Source organism: Bos taurus, chromosome 7, assembly GCF_002263795.3.
Source record: "Bos taurus isolate L1 Dominette 01449 registration number 42190680 breed Hereford chromosome 7, ARS-UCD2.0, whole genome shotgun sequence".
NCBI lineage: Eukaryota > Metazoa > Chordata > Mammalia > Artiodactyla > Bovidae > Bos > Bos taurus.
The window spans coordinates 42,054,106-42,078,559 of record NC_037334.1 but is presented as its reverse complement, the minus strand read 5'-3'; the positions used below and the strand labels follow the sequence as shown (position 1 = coordinate 42,078,559).

Below are 24,454 nucleotides of genomic sequence, written 5' to 3'. Positions count from 1 at the left end.
AATCCCATGGACAGAGGAGCCTGGCGAGCTACAATCCAAAGGATTGCAAAGAGTTGGACATGACTGAGCAACTAAACCTGAGCAGGAGGATAAGCATGTCTTTGCATTCATCTGCATGAAATGACCCCTAAAGCCTTAGTAACCCAAATTATATACCGATTAAAATATCCAGCTTTTTATATTGTATTTCCACTTAGATACTCAATAGACATTTGAAATTTAACATTCTTAAAAAGAAATCTCAATTCTATGCACAAACCCTGCTTCACTCTATTTCAACAAAGATATTCACCATCTACTTTATTGTTTAGGCCTGATATCTAGAAGTTCTTCTTAATTCTCCTATTTCTTTCACACCTCAAACTCAACACATCATGAGCTTCTATTACCCACGCCTTCAAAATATGTGTCAAGTTACAGTACATCTTAACATCTTTACTCCTGAAACTCTAAGCTGTAAGAGGAGCATCTTTCTTCAGAACATATGAAAGACAGCCAAAGAGGTCTTTCTGCTTTAATGTGTTTTTTTCCCCCTACCGTTCACTCTCTGTGAAGCAGCCATTGTAATAGTCTCAGAATTTTAGTCATAATCTGACTTCCCATTACCTGAAATCGTAAGTACGTGGTATCAGATTTTTAATGTAAAATACATCATTATTTATTGAGTAGGTCAATTGAGGGACTAATAAGTAGATTCCTATTAGCCAAGGTGAAATGTGGTACAATGTGCCCAAATGTCTTCAGAATTTAAGTAAATAAAGGTTTAATCCAAGGCACAAGGTACAGATGACATCCAAATAAAGGGTATTGAGTTCTTATACATAAATAAAGCAGATGTGTTGGAAGGTCACACACTCAATTCTTTGAAATTTGAGAATCCCATTTCCTTAGCTTTTGAATCTTTCAAAGCCAACCTAATACCTAAGCAGTTGTACCACTAGGTTGGGTGTTGTGTGATGTTTTCCAGTGTACATCAACGCACAGGAACTTTCTTGAGGTGGCAGATGACTTTGTGTCAACCTAACCCATTCCATGAAAAATTTATTGTTATATGGAGTCTGAGTAATAGGCAGCATGCAATCTAACAGTTTTATCTCAGGTTAAAATTTAACAGACCAGCAGAAACCAAAGAGATGTTGCCATGAACTGGCCTGTAGTAGGCCTGTGTGTACCACCAGCAATGCCCAGTGTGGAACTGGGGACAGAGAAAAGAACTGAATCTGCAGACTGCAGAATGGGGCCTGTGGACTAGGATTCCAGCCAAATCTAGGACTGCTAATGGAACCACCAGCAATTCCAAAAGTGGAGTCTGAGGACAGAACTGAGGTCTGAGGATACCAATCAGATGGGTAACTGCATACTGAATAGAGGTTTAGGGACTTGGGTTCAGTGTGGAAGCTTCTGTTAGCTCAAGATGACCTGCTCTGGGGTTAAAAAGCCAATTAAATCAGTGGCTCAACACAAAGAGGGTGGCGCTCAACACAAGAGAACTTTCCCACAACCTTCAGTGTTTGTGGGTGCCAGAGTGCATGTTGTCCCTGAAGCTATCAGAAGTGTCCTTCAGACTGCTACACTCCCACCAACATTCTAAAAAATAAAAAAAAAGAATTCAACTGAATAAATTTTAAAGATCTTATAAATAGATAAAGAAAATTTGATATTTATATGTAAACATTTTTATTGAAGTGTAATAAAAATCTTTAAACATACAAAAATTTGAACTTGATCAATTCTTTTTAAAAATAAACACCAAGTATATCATGTATCCACATCTAGAAACAGAAAACCACCAGCACATGAAGTCTTCCCACGCACTATGTCAACCACTAACCTTCTCAAAGCATGGGTTAGTCTTGCTGGATCCGTATTTTATACAAATACACGCTTTTGTAACAACTTGCTTCATTAGTCCAACATTACATTTTTGAGATCAATCCATGTTGTTACTAGTGGTGCTGCAACAATTATTATATCAGATATGCCACAATTTATGTCTTCATTTCACCATCAGTGAGCCTTTGGGTAGCTTCTGATTTTTTGTTTGTTGCCACATGACGTCTGGTGAAGCTTATGCATATATATATCTGTTAGAAATTTACCTAAGTATGTACCTCCTAGGGCATAAGTTATGGGTATGTTCAGCCTTGGCAGCTGCAGTTACATACAATGTGATGGAAATATAAATTGTTTGCTTGTTTTCTTGCTTGTGCTTTCTTTTCATTGTATTGGCCCAATTGAAATATAACACTGTGAGTGAGAGTGCTTTGCTTATTGTATTAACATCTATGACGAATGAATGAATGAGGGACTTGTATCTGAAAGATGCATATTCCATTAATCTAATTCCTGAAATCCTGCAATTTAAGGCATTAATTGAAATGTTACCCTACTCTGTACCTTCAACTTAATTTTTCTGTTAAACTAAAACTGTTCTTAAAAATAAATCTATTTTTAAAACAGGTAAAAAAATGTTACTCTAAAGAATTCCTTGACCCCTATTTTTCATCAGTAAATTAGAACTCATAATGAGTGCTTCATTTATTATGAGGTTGATGAATCTGACAAGACATTTAAATTGTTAAGTTTTGGACAGATTTACCAATATGATAATAAACATGAGGAATTTAATAAAGCCGCCCCTTTTATCCTTGAGTGACTACTTTGTAGAGTCATATAGGATGTGAACATGATTTGCCACATGCCTTCTTTCTCAATTCCTGGTTCAGTGGGGCTATGGATATGAACTATGAGCTAACTTCTATTATATGACTGACATGCTTAATCTTGATAAGATAAAATGTCACATGTCTTAATTTGTGACATATTTGAAAGATTCTTTTAGTATCTTTCCAACTTCTAACCCTGTATGTTTCTCCAACATCTTAGAAATGCTTTCAGGAAAACAGTCTTGTCACACTGTCTTCTCTGTACAATGTCATTTGCTCTCATCCACCAATTTTAGTTTCTCTCACAAATAGTTCTTGATAATGTGTTGCAAACAAGCAAAAGTTAAATACGTTATTTCTACATAAAATTTAAAAAAATCACCTAATGATTTTAGCAAGTATAATGGCTTCTTGAGAAAATATGCTGTGACTTTTCTTATCATCTGACATCTTGGGATGTACAGTTAGCTATCTATCTGTCTTCCTAAATGGCTGGGTCAGAATATTAATATAAACCTAGAAAAAAAAAAGATTTCTCTTATCCTTAGATGGTGAGCTCTGTCTATACACTAGAATCATGTATGTTTGTAGTGCCATCTTCTGTCTTGTACTCCTTAACATACTTCATGCTATCTAAAGTCACATGCAATTAATTTTACCTCCAAAAGGTAAAATTGCTGAGTATGAAATTTTAGTTTGTGTTTCTGGAAATCACTGAGCATTTATCTTGAATACATATGAATAAGGCAGGAGGAAAGGAAGATGAAGGAAAGGAGACCAAGAAGACACACTTTTTATAATGATTTTTCCCCTCACATTTGAACCTATCCTCCAGTTTAATCTTTCACTGAGCATGACCACATTGGTCAAAGAGGCTCCCATTCACCATATGCATAGGAAGGAGCCAAGTGTCAAAAAGCATCCCCTGACACTCTCTGTGTACGCTTGAACCTGTCCAGTACCCTCTTCATAGCTCCAGTTACATCTTTGTTTCTCAAACTGTAGATGAGTGGATTAAGCATGGGTGTGAGGATGGTGTAGAACACAGAGAAGACTTTGTCTTGTTCTGGCCGGTGGTAAGAGTGTGGCAGCATGTAAGTGTACATGGCAGCCCCATAGAACAAGGTCACCACTGTCATGTGAGATGAACAGGTGGCAAATGCCTTCTTTCTCCCTTCCACTGAGCTCATGCGGTGGACTGTGGTCAGGATTTGAGCATAGGAGGCAATCACCACAGAGAAAGGAATCAGTAACATCAAGACACAACACACATACATCACTGTCTCATAGAGAGCTGTGTCTGCACAAGCCAATTTCAGGACTGCAGGTGCCTCACAGAAGAAATGGTTAATCTCCCGAGAGTTGCAGAAGGGGAAACTCATGGTTATGGGAGTTAGAAGAAAGCCATCTAAAGAGCCCCCAAACCAGGAACCTGCTATAATCATCCAGCAAACACGGCGGCTCATTAGGATTGGATAGCGGAGCGGGTTACAGATGGCCACGTAGCGGTCATAGGCCATGAGACCCAACAGGAAGAACTCAGCTCCCACAAGGGTGAGGTAGAGGAAGTGTTGAGCTGTGCATCCCACAAAGGTGATGGTCCTTTGATCCAGCAGGTAATCTACCAACATCTTGGGCACAATGGTAGAAATGTACATCATGTCAATGAAGGAGAGGTGGCTAAGTAGGAAGTACATGGGGGTGTGGAGGTGCGAATCAGTGCGGATCAGAAATATCATGACCCCATTGGCCATCAATGCAGTAAAAAAGATAATAGAGATGATGGCAAAAAGCAGGCCTGATGTTTCCTTTCTATTAAACAACCCCATGAAAGTAAAGTCTGTAGAGGATGTGTTGTACTCTTCCATTGATCCCATGAGGGCACTCGTGTGACCTAGAATCTTTAAAATAAAACCATGATGTTTACAAGGAATTAACACAGTATACAGATTGATTGTTAAGAAGTAGATTTCTAAAAGTTGGAAGAAAACATTTAACATATTTTTCTTCATATTATTTGCTACTGATACTTAGCAACTAGTCTATTCTAGAAGGGTTTTAAGTAAAATTCTTTTATTTATTTATTTTTTTCTTGATGACGGAAGAAGGCTTTCTTATCTCTCCTTGCTATTCTTTGGAACTCTGTATTCAAATGGGTATACCTTTCCTTTTCTCCTTTGCTTTTTGCTAAAATTCTTTTAAATCAATAATTCTTTAAATCATTGGACAAGATGACATCAGCAGATACTATCATACAACAGTGATACACATAACCACACTTAAGGATGCACAGCATGATATATGGTAGTTAAACATAACCTGGTCTGTTGCATATGTGTGTGCATCTCTGTGTGTGAAAATACTACCTTGGATGCTATCCTTATTCAGTGTATCTTTATTGTTACAATTATCAGCACCAACTTCAAAACATCTCAGGACTGGCTGTTCATTGTGTGTGTCTGACTTTTACTCACAAAATAAGTAATTTACCATTTGGGATGCAAGTCAATGTCTGTAAGTGTTTTCATGGTGTCAGTTCATCTATATTGCAGACAAAATTGAATAGAGGAAGTAAAGTGGGCAATGGAAATTACTCTCTCAAACCCAGATGTGAAAGGATCATCCCATACAAGAGGCATTCACTGTTAAAGAATTATTTTTATTTTTTGAAAATTAACTTTCATTTAAGATGATGAATAATTAGTATTAGGTTTATGATTAGTATTAACATGTAGCATTAGCAGTTAGGATTCAGCACTGACACAAAAACACATATAATGAACAACTGACCTATTGTTTTTGGAAACTGGAATATCTTTCCCAGTAATTTATAATTAAGAAAAATTCATTGATTGTGTTCTATATAACTTCTGGTGATGATAAAGGAAAAATTCCACAACAAAAGTTTTGAAAGTTAAGGATGAGTTTTCATGTGCTTGGAGTTAAATATGTCAAGGTGAAATACAGTTTATCAACATGTTTGAAAGTTAAATTGATCAAATTAGTCTATGTTCCTTCTAAATATACTAAAAATATGAGAATATGAGTCAATTGCACAGAAAAATAACACTATTGAGATAATTATAATGGTATTCTGAACAATTTTGCCTTGTGCTTCATATCTATTGACTCATCAAGCTTCACAGTAAACCTTAGATGTGAGAAACTATAAAACCCCCTTTCACTGATGGCAGATTTAAAAGTAATATTCCCACAGTCACACATGATGTTGGTGGCAGGGATTTTTGAACCAAGTGGTCTCAATTCATTCTGTGTTCTTATAGCCCAGAACAACAAATAGACATTATTCTGGCTATCAAGTAAAGTATGCCCAAAATGTGAATTGTTAAATGTGTATAGTTAAATTTTTAACTATAGGTAATCATTAATGGATGGCATCACTGACTCAATGGACATGAGTTAGAGCAGGCTCCAGGAGTTGGTGATGGACAGGGAGGCCTGGAGTGCTGCAGTCCATGGGATTGCAAAGACATAACTGAGCAACTGAACTGAACTGAATCATTAATGTGACTAGTGAAAATTAGTCATAATCAAGAGAATATCATCTTAATTATTATAATTTAGACTGTTGATTTTTAAGAAGGTAAACTCTGTTTTTCTCCTTTTCTACTTTATTTTCTTGCTAATTTTAAAATCTTTGGTGCCAAATATCATATATTTTCCTGACACTGTGTATGATTTTATTATCATTTCAATTGGCCATATTTTTCTTTGGCTGTTAAATTTCCAATTAATGAATACTACTAAACTATGCATCTAAAGGAAAAATTCTGTCCAGTTTATGGAAAAGCCTAAACATTAATAATGTTTTAGCTGCTTTCACAACTCCCATATTTTTTTCCCCCTCTTGTACTAAGGCACTATAAACAGAGAGGAAGTTATGTATTGCTTTACAAAATCAAATAGATCTCTTTGCTCTCCATTCACATTCATTTCTAAAACTTTTAAACATTTTCTGCTGCCATATATATATGTTTTTTTTTTCCTACCTGGCCTTATATTTCAAGCAATAACATAGGCAACTCCAAAGACTTCTTCCTTTATCAGGAAACTGGTATTACCTTTTTAATTGCATGTTAAAAAGCCTAAGTTGTTAGAGAACAACCCCATTTGATTAAATTTATTATCTGCAATCTCATTATGGGGTAACATAATGAGGCTATAAGTGAATTTCTTCTGCGCACAGATTATATTACTTTGTTTTGATTTAGTAAAAATGAGAATAATTATAAAATGCCTGAAATGATTCTGTCACTTTATAGAGGACCTCATTTCTGAAAGGATGTGATATACATACAGTAAAACAAAATTTGGAATCAAATGAATTGATTTCTCCTAACAATGACATTTTCTTCATGGCTCACAGCCTTGTAGTGGTGAAGGGACTTGCAAAATTCAATGAAGCTATGAGCCATGCTGTGCAGGGCCACCTAAGAAGGATGGGTCATAGAGGAGAGTTCTGACAAACAAGTGGTCCACTGGGGTAGGGAATGCAAAAATTCCAATAGTAGTGTCACAAGAACCTCATCAACAGTATGAAAGGCAAAAAGATATGACATCAGAAGATGAGCCTCAAGGTGGAAGGATCATTGGAGAAGGGAGGAGGGCAATTACTAACAGCTCCAGAAAGAATGAAAAGTCTAGGCCAAAGCAGAAACAATGCTGAGTTATGAATGTGTCTAGTGGTGAGAGTAAAGATCAATGCTATAAAAAACAGTATTGCATAGGAACCTGGAATGTCAGATCCATGAATCAAGGTAAATTTGAAGTGGTCAAGCAGGAGACAGCAAGAGTGAACATTGACATCTTAGGTATCAGTGAACTGAAATGAGCTGGGAGAATTTAATTTACATGACCAATATGTCTACTGCTGTGGGCAAGAATCCCTTATAAGAAATGGAGTAGCCATCATAATCAACAAAAGAGTCTAAAATGCAGTACTTGGGGGCAATCTCAAAAATGACAGAATGATTTTGGTTTGTTTCCAAGGCAAACCAGTCAACATCACAGTAACCTAAGTCTATGCCCCAACCACTGATGTTGAAGAAGCTGAAGCTGAATAGTTCTATGAAGGCCTACAAGATCTTTTAGAACAAACACAAAAAAGATGTCATATCACCATAGGGGACTGGAAGGCAAAAAGGAAGTCAAAAGATACCTGGAGTAACAGGCAAGTTTGGCTTTGGAGTACAAAATGAAGCAGGACAAAGGCTAACAGAGTTTGTCAAGAGCAAACTTGACAAAATAAAGCACACATAGGAAAGATCATTTTCCAAGAGCACAAGAGATGTTCCAACAGCACAAGAGATGATTCTACACATGGACATCACCCGTTGGTCAATATCAAAATGAGATTGATTATATTCTTTGCAGCCAGTGATGGAGAAGCTCTATATAGTCAGCAAAAACAAGACCTTGAGCTGACTGTTGCTCAGATCGTGAGCTCCTTATTGCAAATTTCAGGCTTACATTGAAGAAGGTAGAGAAAATCACTAGGCCTTTCAAGTATGACCTAAATCAAATCCCTTATGATTATGCAGTAGATGTGACAAAGGATTCAAGGGACTAGATCTGGTAGACAGAGTGCCAGAAGAACCATGGATATGGAGGTTCATAACATTGCACAGGAGGCAGTAACCAAAATCATTCTACAGAAAAAAAAAATGTAAGAAGGCAAAGTGGTTGTCTGAGGAGGTCTTACAAAAATACCTGAGTAAATAAGAGATTTGAAAGTCAAAGGAGAAAGGGAAAGATATACACAACTCAATACAGAATTCCAGAGAAAAGGAAGGAGAGATAAGAAGACTTTCTTCAATGAACAATACAAAGGAGTAGAGGAAAACAATAGAATGGGAATGACTAGAGCTCTCTTCAAGAAAATTGGAGATATCAAGGGAACATCTCATGCAAGGATGGGCATGATAAAGGACAGAAATTGTAAGGACCTAACAGAGGTAGAAGAGATTAAGAAGTGGTGGCCAGAATACATAGAAGAACTATAAAAGAAAAGGACTTAAAGACTGGGATAACCACGATAGTGTGGTCACTCACCTAGAGCCAGATATCCTGGAGTTTGAAGTCAAGAAGGACTTAAGAAGCATTACTACCAACAAAGCTAGTGGAGGTGATGGAATTCCAGCAAAGTTATTTCAAATCCTAAAAGGTGATACAATTAAAGTGCTGCACTCAATATGCCAGTAAATTTGGAAAACTCATAAGTGGCCAGAGGACTGTAAAAGGTCAGTTTTCATTCCAAACCTAAAGAAGGGCAGAGCCAAAGAATGTTCAAGCTACTGCACAATTGCACTCATTTCACATGCTAGCAAGTTAATTCTCAAAATTCTTCAAGCTAGGCTTCAGTAGCATATGAACCAAGAACTACCAGATGTGCAAGGTAGATTTAAAAGACAGAGGAATCAGAGATCAAATTGCCAACATCCACTGGATCAAAGAAAAAGCAAGAGAATTCCAGAAAAATATATGCTTCATTGACTATGCTAAAATCTTTGATGGTGTGGATAACAAGAAACTGTGGAAAGTTTGTAAAGGGAATACCAGACCATTTTACATGCCTCCTAAGAAACCTGCATGCAGGTCAAGAAGTAACAGTTAGAACCAAACATGTAACAATGAACTAGTTCGATATTGGGAAAGGAGTATGTCAAGGCTGTATGTTATCATCCTGCTTATTTAACTTATATGCAGAGTACATCATGTGAAATGCTGGACTGGATGAAACTCAAGCTGGAAGCAAGAAAGACAGGAGAAATATAAAAAATCTCAGATATGGAGATGATACCACCCTTATGGCAGAAAGGGAAGAGGAACTAAAGAGCCTTTTGATTAAGGTGAAAGAGGGAAGTGAAAAAGCTGGCTTAAAACTCAACATTCAAATGACTAAGATCATGGTATCTGTTTCCATCACTTCAGGGAAAATAGATGGGGAAACCATGGAAACAGTGACACACTTTATTTTCTTGGGCTCCAAAATCACTAGGGATGGTGACTGCAGCCATGAAGTTAGAAAGACACTTGCTCCTTGGAAGAAAAGCTATGACAAACCTAGACAGTGTATTAAAAAACAGAGACATCACTTTGCTGACAAGCATCCATATAGTCAAAGCTATGGTTTTTCCAGTAGTCATGTACACATGTGAGAGTTGAACCATAAAGAAAGCTGAAGAATTGATGTTTTCAAACCATAGTGTTGGAGAAGACTCTTGAGAGTCCCTTGGACTTCAAAGAGATCAAATCAATAAATCCTAAAGGAAATCAGCCCTGAATATTCATTGGAAGGACTGATGCTGAAGCAGAAACTCCAATACTTTGGGGAACTGATGAGAAGAGCTGACTCATTGGAAAAGACCTTGATACTGGAAAGGTTGAAGGCAGGAGGAGAAAGGGATGACAGAGGATGACATGGTTGTATGGCATCATCAACTCAATGGACATGGGTCTCAGCAAACTCTGGAAGATTGTGAAGGACAGGGAAGCCTGAGTGCTATAGTTCATGAGGTTGTGAAGAGTCAGACGTGCCTGAACAGTGGAACAACAACAAAGGTTATGCACAAAATTCTTCAAGCTAAGCCTCAGTAATATGTGAATAGAAAACTTGCAGATGTACAAGTTAGGTTTAGAAAGGTAGAGGAACCAGAGATCGAATTGCCAACATCCGTTGGATTATAGGAAAAGCAAGGGAATTCCAGGAAAACATTCACTTTTGCTTCATTGACTAAGCTAAAGTCTTTGTGTGGATTACAACAAACTGGAAAATTCTTAAGGAGATGGGGATATCAGACCCCCTTATTTTCTCCTGAGAAGCCTGAACACAGGTCAAAAATCAACAATTAGAACCTTACATGGAACAATTAACTGGTTCAAAATTGGGAAAGGAGTACGTCAAGGCTATATATTGTTACTCTGTTTATTTAACTTTTATACAGAGCGTATCATGTGAAATGCAGGACTGGATGAATCACAAGCTGCAATCAAGATTTCTGGGAGAAATATCAACAATCTCAGATATACAGCTGATACCACTCTAATGGCAGAAAATGAAGAGGAACTAAAAAGCTTCTAGATAAGGTTGAAAGAGGAGAGTGAAAAAAGTGGGTTAAAACTGAACATTTAAAATACTAAGATCATGTCTTCCAGTCCATTACTTCATGGCAAACAAAAGGGGAAAAGTTAGAGTTAGTGACAAAGTTTATTTTCTTGGGTTCCAAAATCACTGCAGATTGACTGCAGCCATGAAACTAAAAGATGCTTGTTCCTTGAAAGGAAAGCTATGACAAACCTAGAAAGCATGTTTAAAAGCACAGACCTCACTTTGCAGAAAAAAGTTCATATAGTCAAAGCTATGGTTTTTCCAGGAGTCATGTATGTATCTGAGAGTTGGACAATAAAGAAGGCTAAGTACCAATGAACTGATGCTTTCCAAATGTGGTGTTGAAGAAGACTCTTGAGAGTCCCTTAAACTGCAAGGAGAGCAAATAAATTAATACTAAAGGAAATCAACACTGAATATTCATTGGAAGGATTTATGCTGAAGATGAAGCTCCAGTACTTTGACTACCTTATGGGAAAAGCTGACTCATTGCAAAAGACCCTGATGCTAGGAAAGATTGAAAGAAAAAAAAAAAAAAAAAGAGGGTGGAGAGGATGAGATGGTTAGATAATATCACTGAGTCAGAGAACATGAATTTGAGCAAACTCTGGGAGATAGTGAAGTACAGGGAAGCCTGAAATGCTGCAGTCCGTGGGGTTCCAAAGAGTTAGAGAGGACTTAGCAACTGGACAGCAGCATCAACCCATGACAAAAATTAATTTTGTGTATCTGGTTCTGTCCCTACATTGTCTAATCTTTGCTTTTCATTTGTAGTAAATTTAGATGACAACATTCAAGATTACCCTATAGATAAAATAAGAAATCCATTGTTCAGTTCCTAAGTTGTGTCCCACTCTTTGTGACACCATCATTGCAGCATGCCAGGCTTCCCTGACTGTCACTGTCTCCCAGAATTTGCTCAAACTCATGTCCATTGAATTGGTGATGCTATCCAACTATCTCATCCTCTGTTGCTCTCTTCTCCTCCTGCTCTCAATTATAGGTGAAAATATTTTATACAATTGCAAAGTAAAAAATTAATGCTATACATATATATCTTATTTTAAAATAATTGGTAAATGTGTAAAAATCCCTAACTTTTCTTTAAGCTATCTACACATAGATCTAAAATCCATGAATTTGAATTGTAAATACCTTTTGAATGTCAAATCTAAGAAATCTGGCACTCTGGGTGAGAATAATTCAGCATTTAGATTCTGTATTTTTTCTTCAGATATCTCTTAGGTTGAAGGAAATACTCTGTTGTATATTCTCAGAAAAGTGTGTGCATCACACTGATGAGAACCTAATAATTTCAAGAAGCATATTTATGCTCAACCTGCAAATTATGATATCACAACAAAGAAAAGTTATTGAGCAAAACTGGCAAGTTAAATTATCTTTAAGGCTTACTTAAATTCTTTTTTATTATACTTACCACCCATTAAGTGAAAGTGATGCATTTATTACATCCAGAGGCAGTTGCTACTAGTAGCTCCTATTTTTTCGGGGTATAGACATTTGGTTGAATCGGGATGGTTGCAAATCACTTTTTCCTACCCAGTTTGAATGATCACCAAGCCTGTCCTTTAAATCAAGTGACATTGGTATCTCAACGTTGTAAATTACAGCCTTCTGCTTATATGCGACCACTGATGAACTTTCTACCAAATTAAAAAGCATACTCCATGGTCCTTCAGGGCAACAGCCCCTTTGCTATGAAATTCTGTGTTCACTTGAACTAAAAGCTGCTCATAAATCCTCCTGCTTTGTCCTCTAGGTCCACTCAGACGCAGTTTCTTTACTTTGTAACATTCAGCCATTCATAATGAGAACAAGACTTTAGAGTCGGAAAAGATAGACTGAAAAAGAACATGACTAGAAAGTGGAAAAACACCCTTCTTTGTGTCAGTTTATGCTTTCCAATGCTTATGTGCATTAATCTATACATTTCTTGCCAAAGGACTCCTTTCCTGTATTCATTTGGGATGATCTTTGGCAATATCTGTTTTAAAATTCAGTATCTCAATTTCAAGACATTACACTAGGAATTATATGTAATCTTATTCTGTATTTTCCAAGTCTCCTGTAAATGTGTTATCATACTCTAGAAATATAAAACAATTAATTTCCTTAAGTAGTAAGAAAAAAAAAAAAAAAGACATTATTCTAGGATTGAATTTTCCAGAACCAAATACCCTGGAAATATTTTTGTTTGTTTGTTTTTATATCCGGTTTATATCTGTGCTCTGTAAACTATGATACTGTGCAAGTTTTTCATTTAGCCCTTCAAATAGTTCTTTCCCTGTCTTCATCTAATTCATAAGGCTAAATTTTACTTAAACTATTAAATTTACTTAAAAAGGAGAGTAAAGATTTTGCCAAGGTTAAACACAGAGATAGATAAATAGTTTATAAAAAGAAAATTCTTTGCACAGTTCCACTTAATAGTACTCCCAAACCTAAGATTTGTAATACATATTCTAGATCACTCCCAGAAAGAAAGTGAAGTAAGTAATCTTCTTCTCAATGTACTTGCAGTTGGGATGGAGGGCCCACATTGAGCTTGTAACCTGAGATTTGCAGTTTCTGAGTTGTTGATAACCCAGCCTTTATAGCTCAAGATTCAGCTTGCATAAATTTTGTTTATATCATGCAATGAGAATCTATTCAGTCAAACTCCTAAGATACGCTATGGAAATTCAGCCATTTCCTTATTCACCAGATATTTAACGTGTCATTGAGAAAAACTAGGCTACGTGCTCATCAGAGTTTGATTTGTCATCTGTTATCTTACTGCACAATTTCAAAAGACTTGAATTTTCATTAAGATAATAGGTAAGGAGGAATGTACAAAGTTGTTTTAAATATTGCAGAAGCTTCTAGATGATTCATTGAATTGCTTAATTTAATCAAGGATTTCTTGTTGTTTAGATAAAACCTTGAACCTCTAAATCCAATTATTTACTTTTAAAAAAGTCATAAACTGATTCATTTTGCCTTGATTCATCCCTCCTTGTTTAACCTCATCAACTCACATTTCTCAAATCTTTTCTCAATAATTTAATCTGAATGCTACCTATTAAAAGCAGCATGTTACATGTCTCCTGGTATGCTTAAAGGAATGAAACACACTTCATTGATATAAAAAGATCACCAAAATGTTTAATATTATTGTAAACTTTATTCTAACTGTATAAAAATATCTCTGTCACTTACATAGAGTTGAATCCTCTCCAGACTGTCATTCAAGGTAGGGTAGGTCCTTCAAAGGTGGAGTGTATGAGTGAGTTCTTGATCACTAAGCCATCAAATGTGGAGATAGTCATACAAAATTTAGTAAAATCAAAATTCAGCAAGCTACAAGAACTTTAAATAGCTAAAAGAGATAAGGAACAAAGAGATTTTTCATAAAATAGAAGATATGTTACTAGAAAAGAAGAAATTATATTTAGCAGATTTAATTTTTCTCAAGCTTATATTGAGAAGGAAAAAAAAAAAAACACTAAGAGACTCATAGTCCTGAATATCCATAACAGGAAAGATTTCAAGTTCTGACTTCTGTGCCCAGGTTTCCTCTGCATATTACCCATGATGATCCAAAACATAGAGATTTAGGTTTATGAGCTTGAATTTACTGAATTGTAAACTAGAGGTATCCTTAGCAACTGATGATGGAGTTAGGTCAAAAAGAGACATGCAGCAAGTTATTAAGAGAAATTTTGTAATATAAATTGGCAAAAGGAATTTTCTTTTTTAAAAATGCCGCATTAAAAATCTTTGAAATATTTTTTCATTGTCAGAACAGATTGCACAAATCCTCCAGCTTTCTAGACATGTGTGTTAATGCTTAACCTATTTTAATAAGAAATTTTAGAAACCTATGAGGGACAATTATGAAAAACTGAAAAGGCAGAAAGAAAGTTGCAGACCATTAAAGAATGCTTAACTGTCTCTTGGTTTTCCATGTTTAGGTTTCCTGGAGCAATGGGAAGTGCTCAGAAGTGAGAAGAGGTAGGAGTTTATATAGTTTTCTGAGAAGGCAATGAAGTGAAGTTTTCTTGTAAAAATCAAGTCTCTTCCCTGTGGACCTTGCAGACTGTAATGAGACAGATTTGGCACAGCTAATGGGTAGTGTATTTTGGGGATGAATGTCACATGGACTTTGAGAAAACTGTTTCCACTGCTAGGCTCCAAAGTGCAAGACTGTGAGTTTTCTATTCATGAGAAATTTCCTTTGGCAGCTAATCCTCCCAGTGAAATGTGGGAACTAATTTGAAGAGACATAAAAATGATAGAAGGTAGCTCAACTATCATTTTTTTTAGCACTTTATTGGTAGTCCAATGAGTTAGTGCAGTCACTCAGTCTTACTCTTTGTGACCCCATGGACTGCAGTACGCCAGGCGTCCCTGTCTTTCACCGTCTGCTGGAGAATGCTCAAACTCATGTTCATTGAGTTGGTGATGCCATCCAACCATCTCATCCTCTGTCATCCCCTTCTCTTCCTGTGTTCAATCTTTTCCCAGCATCAGGGTCTTTTCAAGTGTCAGTTCTTCACATCAGGTGGCCAAAGTATTGACGCTTCAGCTTCAGCATCAGTCCTCCCAATGAATATTCAGGACTGATTTCCTATAGGATTGACTGGTATGATCTCCTTGCAGTCCAAGGGGCTCTTGAGAGTCTTCTCCAATGCCACAGTTGAAAAGCATCAATTCTTTGGTGCTCAGCTTTCTTAATGGTCCAACTCTCACATCCATACACGATTACTGGAAAAACGATACTTTTGACTATATGGACCACTGTTGGTAGTCTAACAATAATTATTTTTTCTGAGTTTTGAGTACTGGATACATATACTTGAGGAAATGTGAAAAATTTCTGAAAATGAAAAATGCCCATAATACTAAATGATAGTCACCAAAGCATATCATATAGATAGCTATTCATATAAAATTAAATTTGTATTTTACACACACACACACATTGAAGTAGGAAATGGCAACCCACTACAGTATTCTTATCTGGAAAATTCCATGGACAGAGGAGCCTGGCAGCCTACAGTCAATGAGTTCTCAAAGAGTCGGACATGACTGAGCAGCGCCAGCAGCATAAACACATATACGTATGTGGAAAGTATATATATATATATATTTATATATATACATTTATATATATTTATATATATATATATACACATTATATAATCCTCCATTTGAAGGATTTACAGCCAGAAAAACAGGGTAAATAGTCTTTTTCTCTTACCTCAAGGGAATGAAGGCTTCTCTGGTGTCTCAGCTGGTAAAGAATCCGCCTGCAATGTGGAAGAACTGGGTTTGATCCTTAGGTTGGGAACATTCTCTGGCGAAGGGCATGACAACCCACTCCTGAAGGAGAAGGGGACAACAGAGGATGAGATGGTTGGATGGCCTCACTGACTCAATGGACATGGGTTTGGGTGGACTCTGGGAGTTGGTGATGGACAGGGAGGCCTGGCATGCTGCATTTCATGGGGTCGCAAAGTGTTGGACATTACTGAGTGACTGAACTGAACTGAACTTACCTTCTGCCTCCTTGCCTGAATCCATTCGTGACTAGGCAGGAAGGACTAGGGACCTTAGCCCTAACTGCTGGCCCCTGTGGTCCAGTGGTTAAAACTCCCTGTCTAGAAAACTAAGTAAGACCTTGCTTCAGCTACCACTCACTGCTGCTTGTTGGAAACTGCACTTATGGCTGCGTGTGTTCAAAATCACTATTAGCATTTTGACGTATGACTATGTGTCAGTCATGTATACCTCAAGTACATTTTCATTTCCTTGTTTTCTTAAATTTCATTCATTTTTTATTATCCATGATATATTTTTAGTTATTGTAGCAAGGCATATCAACATTGCTTCTTTAGCTCCCCCCCTGTTTTATGCTTAGAAATGATTATAATAGCTTAAAATAGAAAAATTTTAACTTACCTTATTTTTCACTTGTGTATCTTGTTGAAGTATGCTGCTGCTGCTGCTGCTAAGTCGCTTCAGTCGTGTCCAACTCTGTGCGACCCCAGAGACGGCAGCCAACCAGGCTCCCCTGCCCCTGGGATTCTCCAGGCAAGAACACTGGAGTGGGTTGCCATTTCCTTCTCCAATGCATGAAAGCGAAAAGTGAAAGTGAAGTTGCTCAGTCGTGTCCGACTCTTAGCGACCCCATGGACTGCAGCCCACCAGGCTCCTCTGTCCATGGGATTTTCCAGGCAAGAGTACTGGAGTGGGGTGCCATTGTAGATAAAAGTAAAAGATCATCATATAGTCCATTTTTTTTTTTAAAACATGAGTGCTGGTTACAAACATATCTGGAAATCTGGAGGAAAAAAGCAAAACCTGAGCATGTGTATGTTATAAAAAATTTCAAGATAATCCTGATATGCATCTGGATTTTAAAAAGTGATTACAGGTTTTTCTATTCAGTTCAGCTCAGTTCATTTACTCAGTCATGTCTGATTTTTCTCGAGCCCATGGACTGCAGCACACCAGGCTTCCCTGTCCATCACCAACCCCCTGAGCTTGCTAAAACTCATGTCCATTGAGTTGGTGATGCCATCCAATCTTCTCATCCACTATTGTCCCATTCTCCGCTTGTGTTCAATCTTTCCCAGCATCGGGGTCTTTTCAAATGAGTCAGTTCTTCCCATCAGGTGGCCAAAGTGTTGGGGCTTCAGCTTCAGCATCAGTCCTTCCAATGAATATTCAGGACTGATTTCCTTTAGGATTGACTGGTTTGATCTTTTTGCAGTTCAAGAGGCTCTCAAGAGTCTTCTCCAATACCACAGTTCACAAGCATCAATTCTTCGGCACTCAGCATTCTTTATGGCCCAACTCACATCCATATGTGACTACTGGAAAAACCATAGCTTTGATTAGATGTATCCTAGTTGGTAAAGTAATGTTTCTACTTTTTCTTAATATGCTGTGTAGGTGTGTCATAGCTTTTCTTCCAAGGAGCAAGCATCTTTTAATTTCATGGCTACAGTCACCATCTGCAGTGATTTTGGAGCCCAAGAAGATAAAGTCTGTCACTATTTCCATTGTTTCTCCATTCATTTACCTTGAAGTGATGGGACCAGATGTCATGATCTTCATTTTTTCAACATTGAGTTTTAAGCCAATTTTTTTACTCTGCTCTTTCACTATCATCAAGGGGTATTTTAGTTCCTCTTTGCTTTCTGCTATAAGGGTAGTGTCATCTGCATATCTGAGGTTATTTATATTTCTCCATGCTATCTTGATTTCAGCTTGTACTTCATACAATTGGGCATTTCACATGATGTGCTCTGCATATAAGTTAAATAAGCAAGGTGACAATATACAGCCTTAATGTACTCCTTTCACAATTTGGAAGTAACAAATAGATTCAAGGGGATAGATCTGATATACAGAGTGCCTGAAGAACTATGGATGGAGGTTCATAACATTGTACAGGAGGAGGTGATCAAAACCATCCCCAAGAAAAAGAAATGAAAAAAGGCAAAATGGTTGTCTGAAGAGACCTTAAATATGGCTGAGAAAAGAAGAGAAGTGAAAGGCAAAGGAGGAAAGGAAAGATATACCCATCTGAATGCAGAGTTCCAAAGAATAGCAAGGAGAGATAAGAAAGCCTTCCTAAGTGATCAATGCAAAGAAACAATAGAATGGGAAAGACTAAAGATCTCTTCAAGAAAATTAGAGCTATCCAGGGAACATTTCATGCAAAGATGGGCATAAAAAAGGAGAGAAACAGTATGGAACTGAGATGCAGAAAATATTAAGAAGAGTTGGCAAGAATACACAGAAGAACTATACAAAAAAGATCTTAGTCACCTAGGTAACCATGATGATGTGATCATTAACCTTGAGTCAGACATCCTGGAGTTGAAGTCAAGTGGGCTTTAGGAAGCATTACTACGAACAAAGCTAGTGGAGGTGACAAAATTCCAGCTGACCTATTTCAAATACTAAACGATGATGCTGTGAAAATGCTGCACTCAATATGCCAGCAAATTTGGGAAACACAACAGTGACCATAGGACTGGTAAATGTCAGTTTTCATTTCAATCCCAAAGAAGGGCAATGCCAAAGAATGTTCAAAGTACTGCACAATTGCACTCTTTTCACAGGCTAGCAAAGCAATTTTCAAAATTCTCGAAGCTAGGCTTCAATTGTATGTGAACCAAGAACTTCCAGTAGTTCAAGCTGGATTCAGAAAAAGCAGAGGAACCAGAGATCAAATTGCCAACACCTACTGGATCATAGAAAAAGAAAGAGAATTCCAGAAAAACATCTACTTCTGTTTCATTGACTACACTGAACCTTTTGACTGTGTGAATCACAACAAATTCTGGAAAATTCTTTAGGAGATGGGAATACCAGACCAGTTTACCTGCCTTGTGAGAAACCTGTATGCAGGTCAGGAAGCAGCAGTTAGAACCAGACATTGAACAATGGACTGGTTCAAAATTGGGAAAGGAGTATGTCAAGGCTATATATTGTCCTCCTGTTTATTTAATATATGCAGAGTATATCATGGGAAATACCAGGCTGAATGAAGCACAAGCTGGAATCAAGATTGCAGGGAGAAATATCAATAAACTCAGATATGGAGATACCATCCTTATGGCAGAAAGCAAGGAGGAACTAAAAAGCTTCTTGTTGAAAGTTTAAGAGTGAAAAAGCTGGCTTAAAACTTAACATTCAAAAAATGAAGAGCATGGCATCTGGCCCCATCCCTTCATGGCAAATAGATGGGGAAACAATGGAAACAGTAACAGATTTTATTTTGTTGGGCTCCAACATTATTGTGGATCATTACCGCAGTCTTGAAACTAAAAGATGCTTAGAAAGGCTGTGACACACCTAGACAGTATATTAAAAAGCAGAGACATTACTTTGCCAACAAAAGTCCGTCTAGTGAAAGACATGGTTTTTCCACTAGTCATGGATGGATATGAGAGTTGGACCATAAAGAAGGCTAAGTACAAAAATTGATGCTTGTGAACTGTGGTGCTGGAGAAGACTCTTGAGAATCCCTTGGTCTGAAAGGAGATCAAACCAGTCAATCCTATAGGAAATCAGTCCCAAATATTCACTGGAAGGACTGATGGTGAAGCTGAAGCTTCAATATTTTGACCACCTGATGTGAAAAGCCAACTCATTAGAAAGGACTCTGATGCTGGGAAAGATTGAAGGCAGGAGGAGAAAGGGATGACAGAGTATGAGACAGTTTCATGGCATCACCAACTCAATGGACATGAGTTTGAGCAAGCTCTGGAAGATGGTATAGGACAGGGAAGCCTGACATGATGCAGTCTATGGGGTCATGAAGAGTCAGACATGACTGAACAACTGAACAATAACAACAACAAATTTTGTCATTTTTCCAGAATGTTATATAGTTGGAATCATATATCACATAAGATTTTCAGATTGTTTTTTTTTTTTTTTTCCAGTTAGTAATATACCTTGAAGATTCTTCCTTTACTTCATGGCTTATTGGATCATTTCTTTTCATTTTAATTTTTTGTTTTGTTTAATAATATTCAAGAGTACTGATACATCACACTTTACTTATCTGTTTATCTACTAAAGACATCTTGATTAATTATTGATGACTATGAAAAAATTGCTCCAAATGCAGTTTTTTGTTTATTATTATTTTTTAATGTCAGTAGGATAAATCCTGGGAAGCACTATTGCCAGATTATGTGGTAAGACTAGGCTTAGTTTTGTTGGAAACTGTCAAATTCTCTTCCACAGGGATTTGTCTTTACATTCCCACCAGCAATGAATGAAGCTTCCTGTATTTTACAGTAATTTCAATTGTAACCACTCTAATAAGTATGCAGTAGTATCATATTGTTGTTTTAATTAGTACATTTTAAAAGTATGCATTAGTTACTCTTTCCCTAATTTCCTTACAGATTTATTTTTAATCCTTACAATTGGATTTTTTTAACCCATTATCAATCTTTCTTAGTATAATTAATAAAGCAGCATGCTTATATGTGTGAAGGATAGAAAGATGAATGATAAATGGGGTGATTTTTTTTTCTAAATCAAAAATATTAGGAACATGAAAGGCAATTACCCTCATTACCAACAGAAAAAATAATGACCAGTGTTTATTGCATTTATCACATTGGCTGTTTCAAATCTTATAAGGAAAGCCATTATACTACCTCACTTCTCACAAAAGAGGAAATTGGGCCTTAGTTACATAGAGAATGGACAGAAGTTCACATGATCTTTAAAAATGGACCCCAAATTGATGTTCAGTTCTCAGGATCATTCCCCACCTCTTCTGACTTATTGTTTTCTTGTACCTCACTATCTACTGTGTTGGAAATTCTTCTTCCTAATGCCTAGCATGTGGTACTTTCCAAGCCAGGTGGACAAGATTGAAGGAGATGAACCTTCCAGAAAGAGAGCTTCAAAAAGGCTGCCTTTGGTAACAACTAAAACTACCACTAAAATAAATGGAAGGAAGTCCACTTTCTTGGTTAGTCAGTCCAATCTATAGGGTCCAACATAAATTTTTCCATTTGGTTAAAAATTACCACTCAGTTCCTTTCTCCAGTGCAATAGGAGGTGTGCTTATGTTTACGATCATCAGTGTCTGTCAGAAGTAGAATATTACTGAACCCAGCTAGGGTTTTGAGAGCACAGAATCTGGCATAGCCTCATTACAGAGAAGGTTAAGAGGCTTGGGATTTGGTCCAGGTTTTTACAACTGAGTCTATAATTTAGGCTAAAGACATTATCTTTAGGGACCCAACATCCTAAAAAGAAATTATCTAAGTCATTTCCCTAGGAAATTTTTTTTTTGTTCCAACTTTGCCGATGGAAAGCCAATTATTTTCTTCCCAATTTGTAATGTTATACAATGTAAAACTTAGTACCATAGATGAGGGAAAATAGGCTGTCCACAATAGGCTGTGTTTACTTCTTTGGAATAAAAATATTCATACCACTATAATATCTAGAGTAGGATTCCAGAAATTTAATAATTCTGATGGATTGGAGTAAAAACTGATTACTGAATTTACAAATTCATAAAGCACTCTTTTCTCTCCTGCCTATTACTCTGCCTTCTGATATAATGATTATTTACCATATAACATATATAACATTATAGAATCCTTGCCCAGAAGAATATTAGTCTCTATTTCTGCAAAAACATGTGGTTTATTATTTTTTTTCCAGCCCCAGATTTAGATAAGGGAGGAATGTTTTCAGTTGTTACTCAAAGAAAAGATATTTAACTTTTCTAAATCCTGGTGTGAGTTTATGTATGTATTTCCTTCGAAGTTTTATGATGCTATAGCTTCTTTTAAATGTTTGCACCTCTAACCTTTTCATAAACTCTGTCTATGATTCATTTAAACAACGTAATCAAAATTGCCATTCTTATGAGGTTCCTGAGAGTGGATAGAATTTGTAATATTAATCAGACAATTTGGGGCCCTTATATACATAAATTGCACTCATAGAATTGATATAAGCGAAGAATTAGAATGGGTGGCCACAAGGAAGAAATACTGTTGTTTATGAAAGCAAGCAGGACTCTGTGGGGACTTCCTGGGTACAAACGCCCCTCTGTGTGCTTTTTGTGATTTGTTGAAAAAGGCTCTAGTCTCCTAGGCTTTCCCTGAGTTCCAAAGAGCAAACTCACTACTAATTAGAGAAGTGAGTGAATTCAGAAACAAATGAAAGACAGAGAAGCAAGAAAATTAAAGATAGCTGAAACACTAGTTCAACAGTAAAGCAAAATCACAGAACCACCAGTTCTTTCTCAAGTATTTAACCAAAACTTTGAGTCATTCTGTAGAAACAAAGAGCCCTGTCAAGGTAAAGAATGGTGATTACATGCTGACCCTAAGTGCCTGTGTCCTAGAGTGATTGTAACCAGAAGGCTGGTGATCAAGATTTCTGAAACATCACCCTGTTACCTCACCGTCAACAAATCAGAAGAATGTCCATGAGCTAATCAGGTACCCTGTAATCCTCAACCCTAATGTTGCCTTTAAAAACTCTTGCCTAAAAGCCATGAGGGAGTTGTTTTGTTTTTCTTTTGAGCACTAGTTGTCCACTGTTCTTACTTGATGCCCTTCAGTAAATGCTGTACTTTCCTTCACCACAACTTGGTGTCAGTAGATTGGCTGTTTGCACAGTGGGCAAGTAGATATGAGTTAGTTTGGTAACATTTATAACACTGGCATTATTCATGCATGGATGTTTCATCTTTTTGATAAAAGTATGGCTGATGTACTTTTTGGCATAACTGGCAGTGGTGGTTGCTGCAAGCATTATCTATATTATCCGTGGCAAAACCCCATACACTCCTGAGCAGACATGGAGGATTTAGACTGTCAGAATTCTCCCCTTGTCATAAAATGGGTCCCTAGACATCTTGCCAAAACCCTCTTAAAGGCCTCAGCCACATCCCTGTTTCTCAAACTGTAAATGAGAGGGTTTAACAAGGGGGTGATGATAGTGTAAAAGACAGAAAAGACCTTGTCTTTAGTTGGAGTGTGGTATGATTGGGGAAGCATATATGTGTACAGGGCAGCCCCATAGAATAAGATCACCACCATCATGTGTGAGGAGCAGGTGGCAAAAGCCTTCTTCTTCCCTTCTGCTGACTTCATCTGGTGCACTGTGATGAGCACTCCAGCGTAGGAAGCAATCACTACAGAGAAGGGGATCAGCAGCATCATGACACAGCAAATATACATCACCATTTCATAGGCAGCTTTGTCACCACAGGCCAGCCTCAGCATGGTGGGTGCCTCACAGAAGAAGTGGTTGATCTTGTGTGAAGCACAGAATGGTAGAGTCATTGTTATAGGGGTGAGGAGGAAGCTATCCAAAGCACCACCAAACCAAGAGCTGGCCAAGATCATCCAACAGACCCGATGGCTCATGAGGACAGGATAGCGGAGAGGGTTGCAGATGGCCACGTAGCGGTCATATGCCATGAGTCCCAGGAGGAAAAATTCGGCCCCTACAAAGCCCATATAGAGAAAGTATTGGGCTGTACAGGCAATAAAGGATATGGTTCTCTCACCCTCAAGGTAATCGGCCAGCATCTTGGGCACAATGGTGGAGATGTACATAATGTCAATGAAGGAGAGGTGGCTGAGCAGGAAGTACATGGGGGTATGGAGGTGAGGGTCTATGTAGATCAGGAAGATCACGACCCCATTAACTATTATGGCCATGAAGAAGATGGCACAAATGATGCTGAAAAGGAAGCCAGAGGCTTTGTTGTTAGTGAAGAGCCCTGCAAGGGTGAAGTCACTGGAAAAGGTCTTATTATTTCCATTCATGGTTTTGAGTTAGACCTGGAGGCCTAAGAAGAGAAATATGGGGTCAATGAAAATTGCAGTAGATAAGATGAACCATTAAAAATGTCTATGTAAGTATGATTAAATTAAAATTATTTATACACTAATGTCAATTGTTTTATGTGGGGCAGATTTGCGGTTTATTCTGTCTTGGAAATTTCTTCTTGTTGAAGAGCAATTTTCATGTTAGGTACCATGGCATGAAGACAAATGATCATTTGGAAATTTATCCTTGATTTAAGGGAGTTTGTTATTTTAGAATATGGGCTATAGATAAGATCTTCTCCTGGAGTTGG

The 24,454-nt window shown here is 37.3% G+C and overlaps 2 protein-coding genes across 2 annotated transcripts; both read right to left on the bottom strand.

The window, feature by feature from the left end:
• Window positions 1-3,577: 3,577 nt before the first annotated feature.
• Window positions 3,578-4,549, bottom strand: OR2T1 (olfactory receptor family 2 subfamily T member 1). Its single transcript, XM_002689121.3, has one exon. The coding sequence runs from the start codon at window positions 4,541-4,543 to the stop codon at window positions 3,578-3,580; it is 966 nt and encodes a 321-aa protein (XP_002689167.2). The 5' UTR covers window positions 4,544-4,549.
• A 17,005-nt stretch (window positions 4,550-21,554) lies between these two features.
• OR2T6 (olfactory receptor family 2 subfamily T member 6) lies at window positions 21,555-24,207 on the bottom strand. Its single transcript, XM_002689120.3, has 2 exons — window positions 23,226-24,207; window positions 21,555-21,590 (listed from the first exon to the last, which is right to left on the bottom strand). The coding sequence occupies exons 1-2, from the start codon at window positions 24,138-24,140 to the stop codon at window positions 21,555-21,557; spliced, it is 951 nt and encodes a 316-aa protein (XP_002689166.2). The 5' UTR covers window positions 24,141-24,207.
• Between the last annotated feature and the right edge of the window lie 247 nt (window positions 24,208-24,454).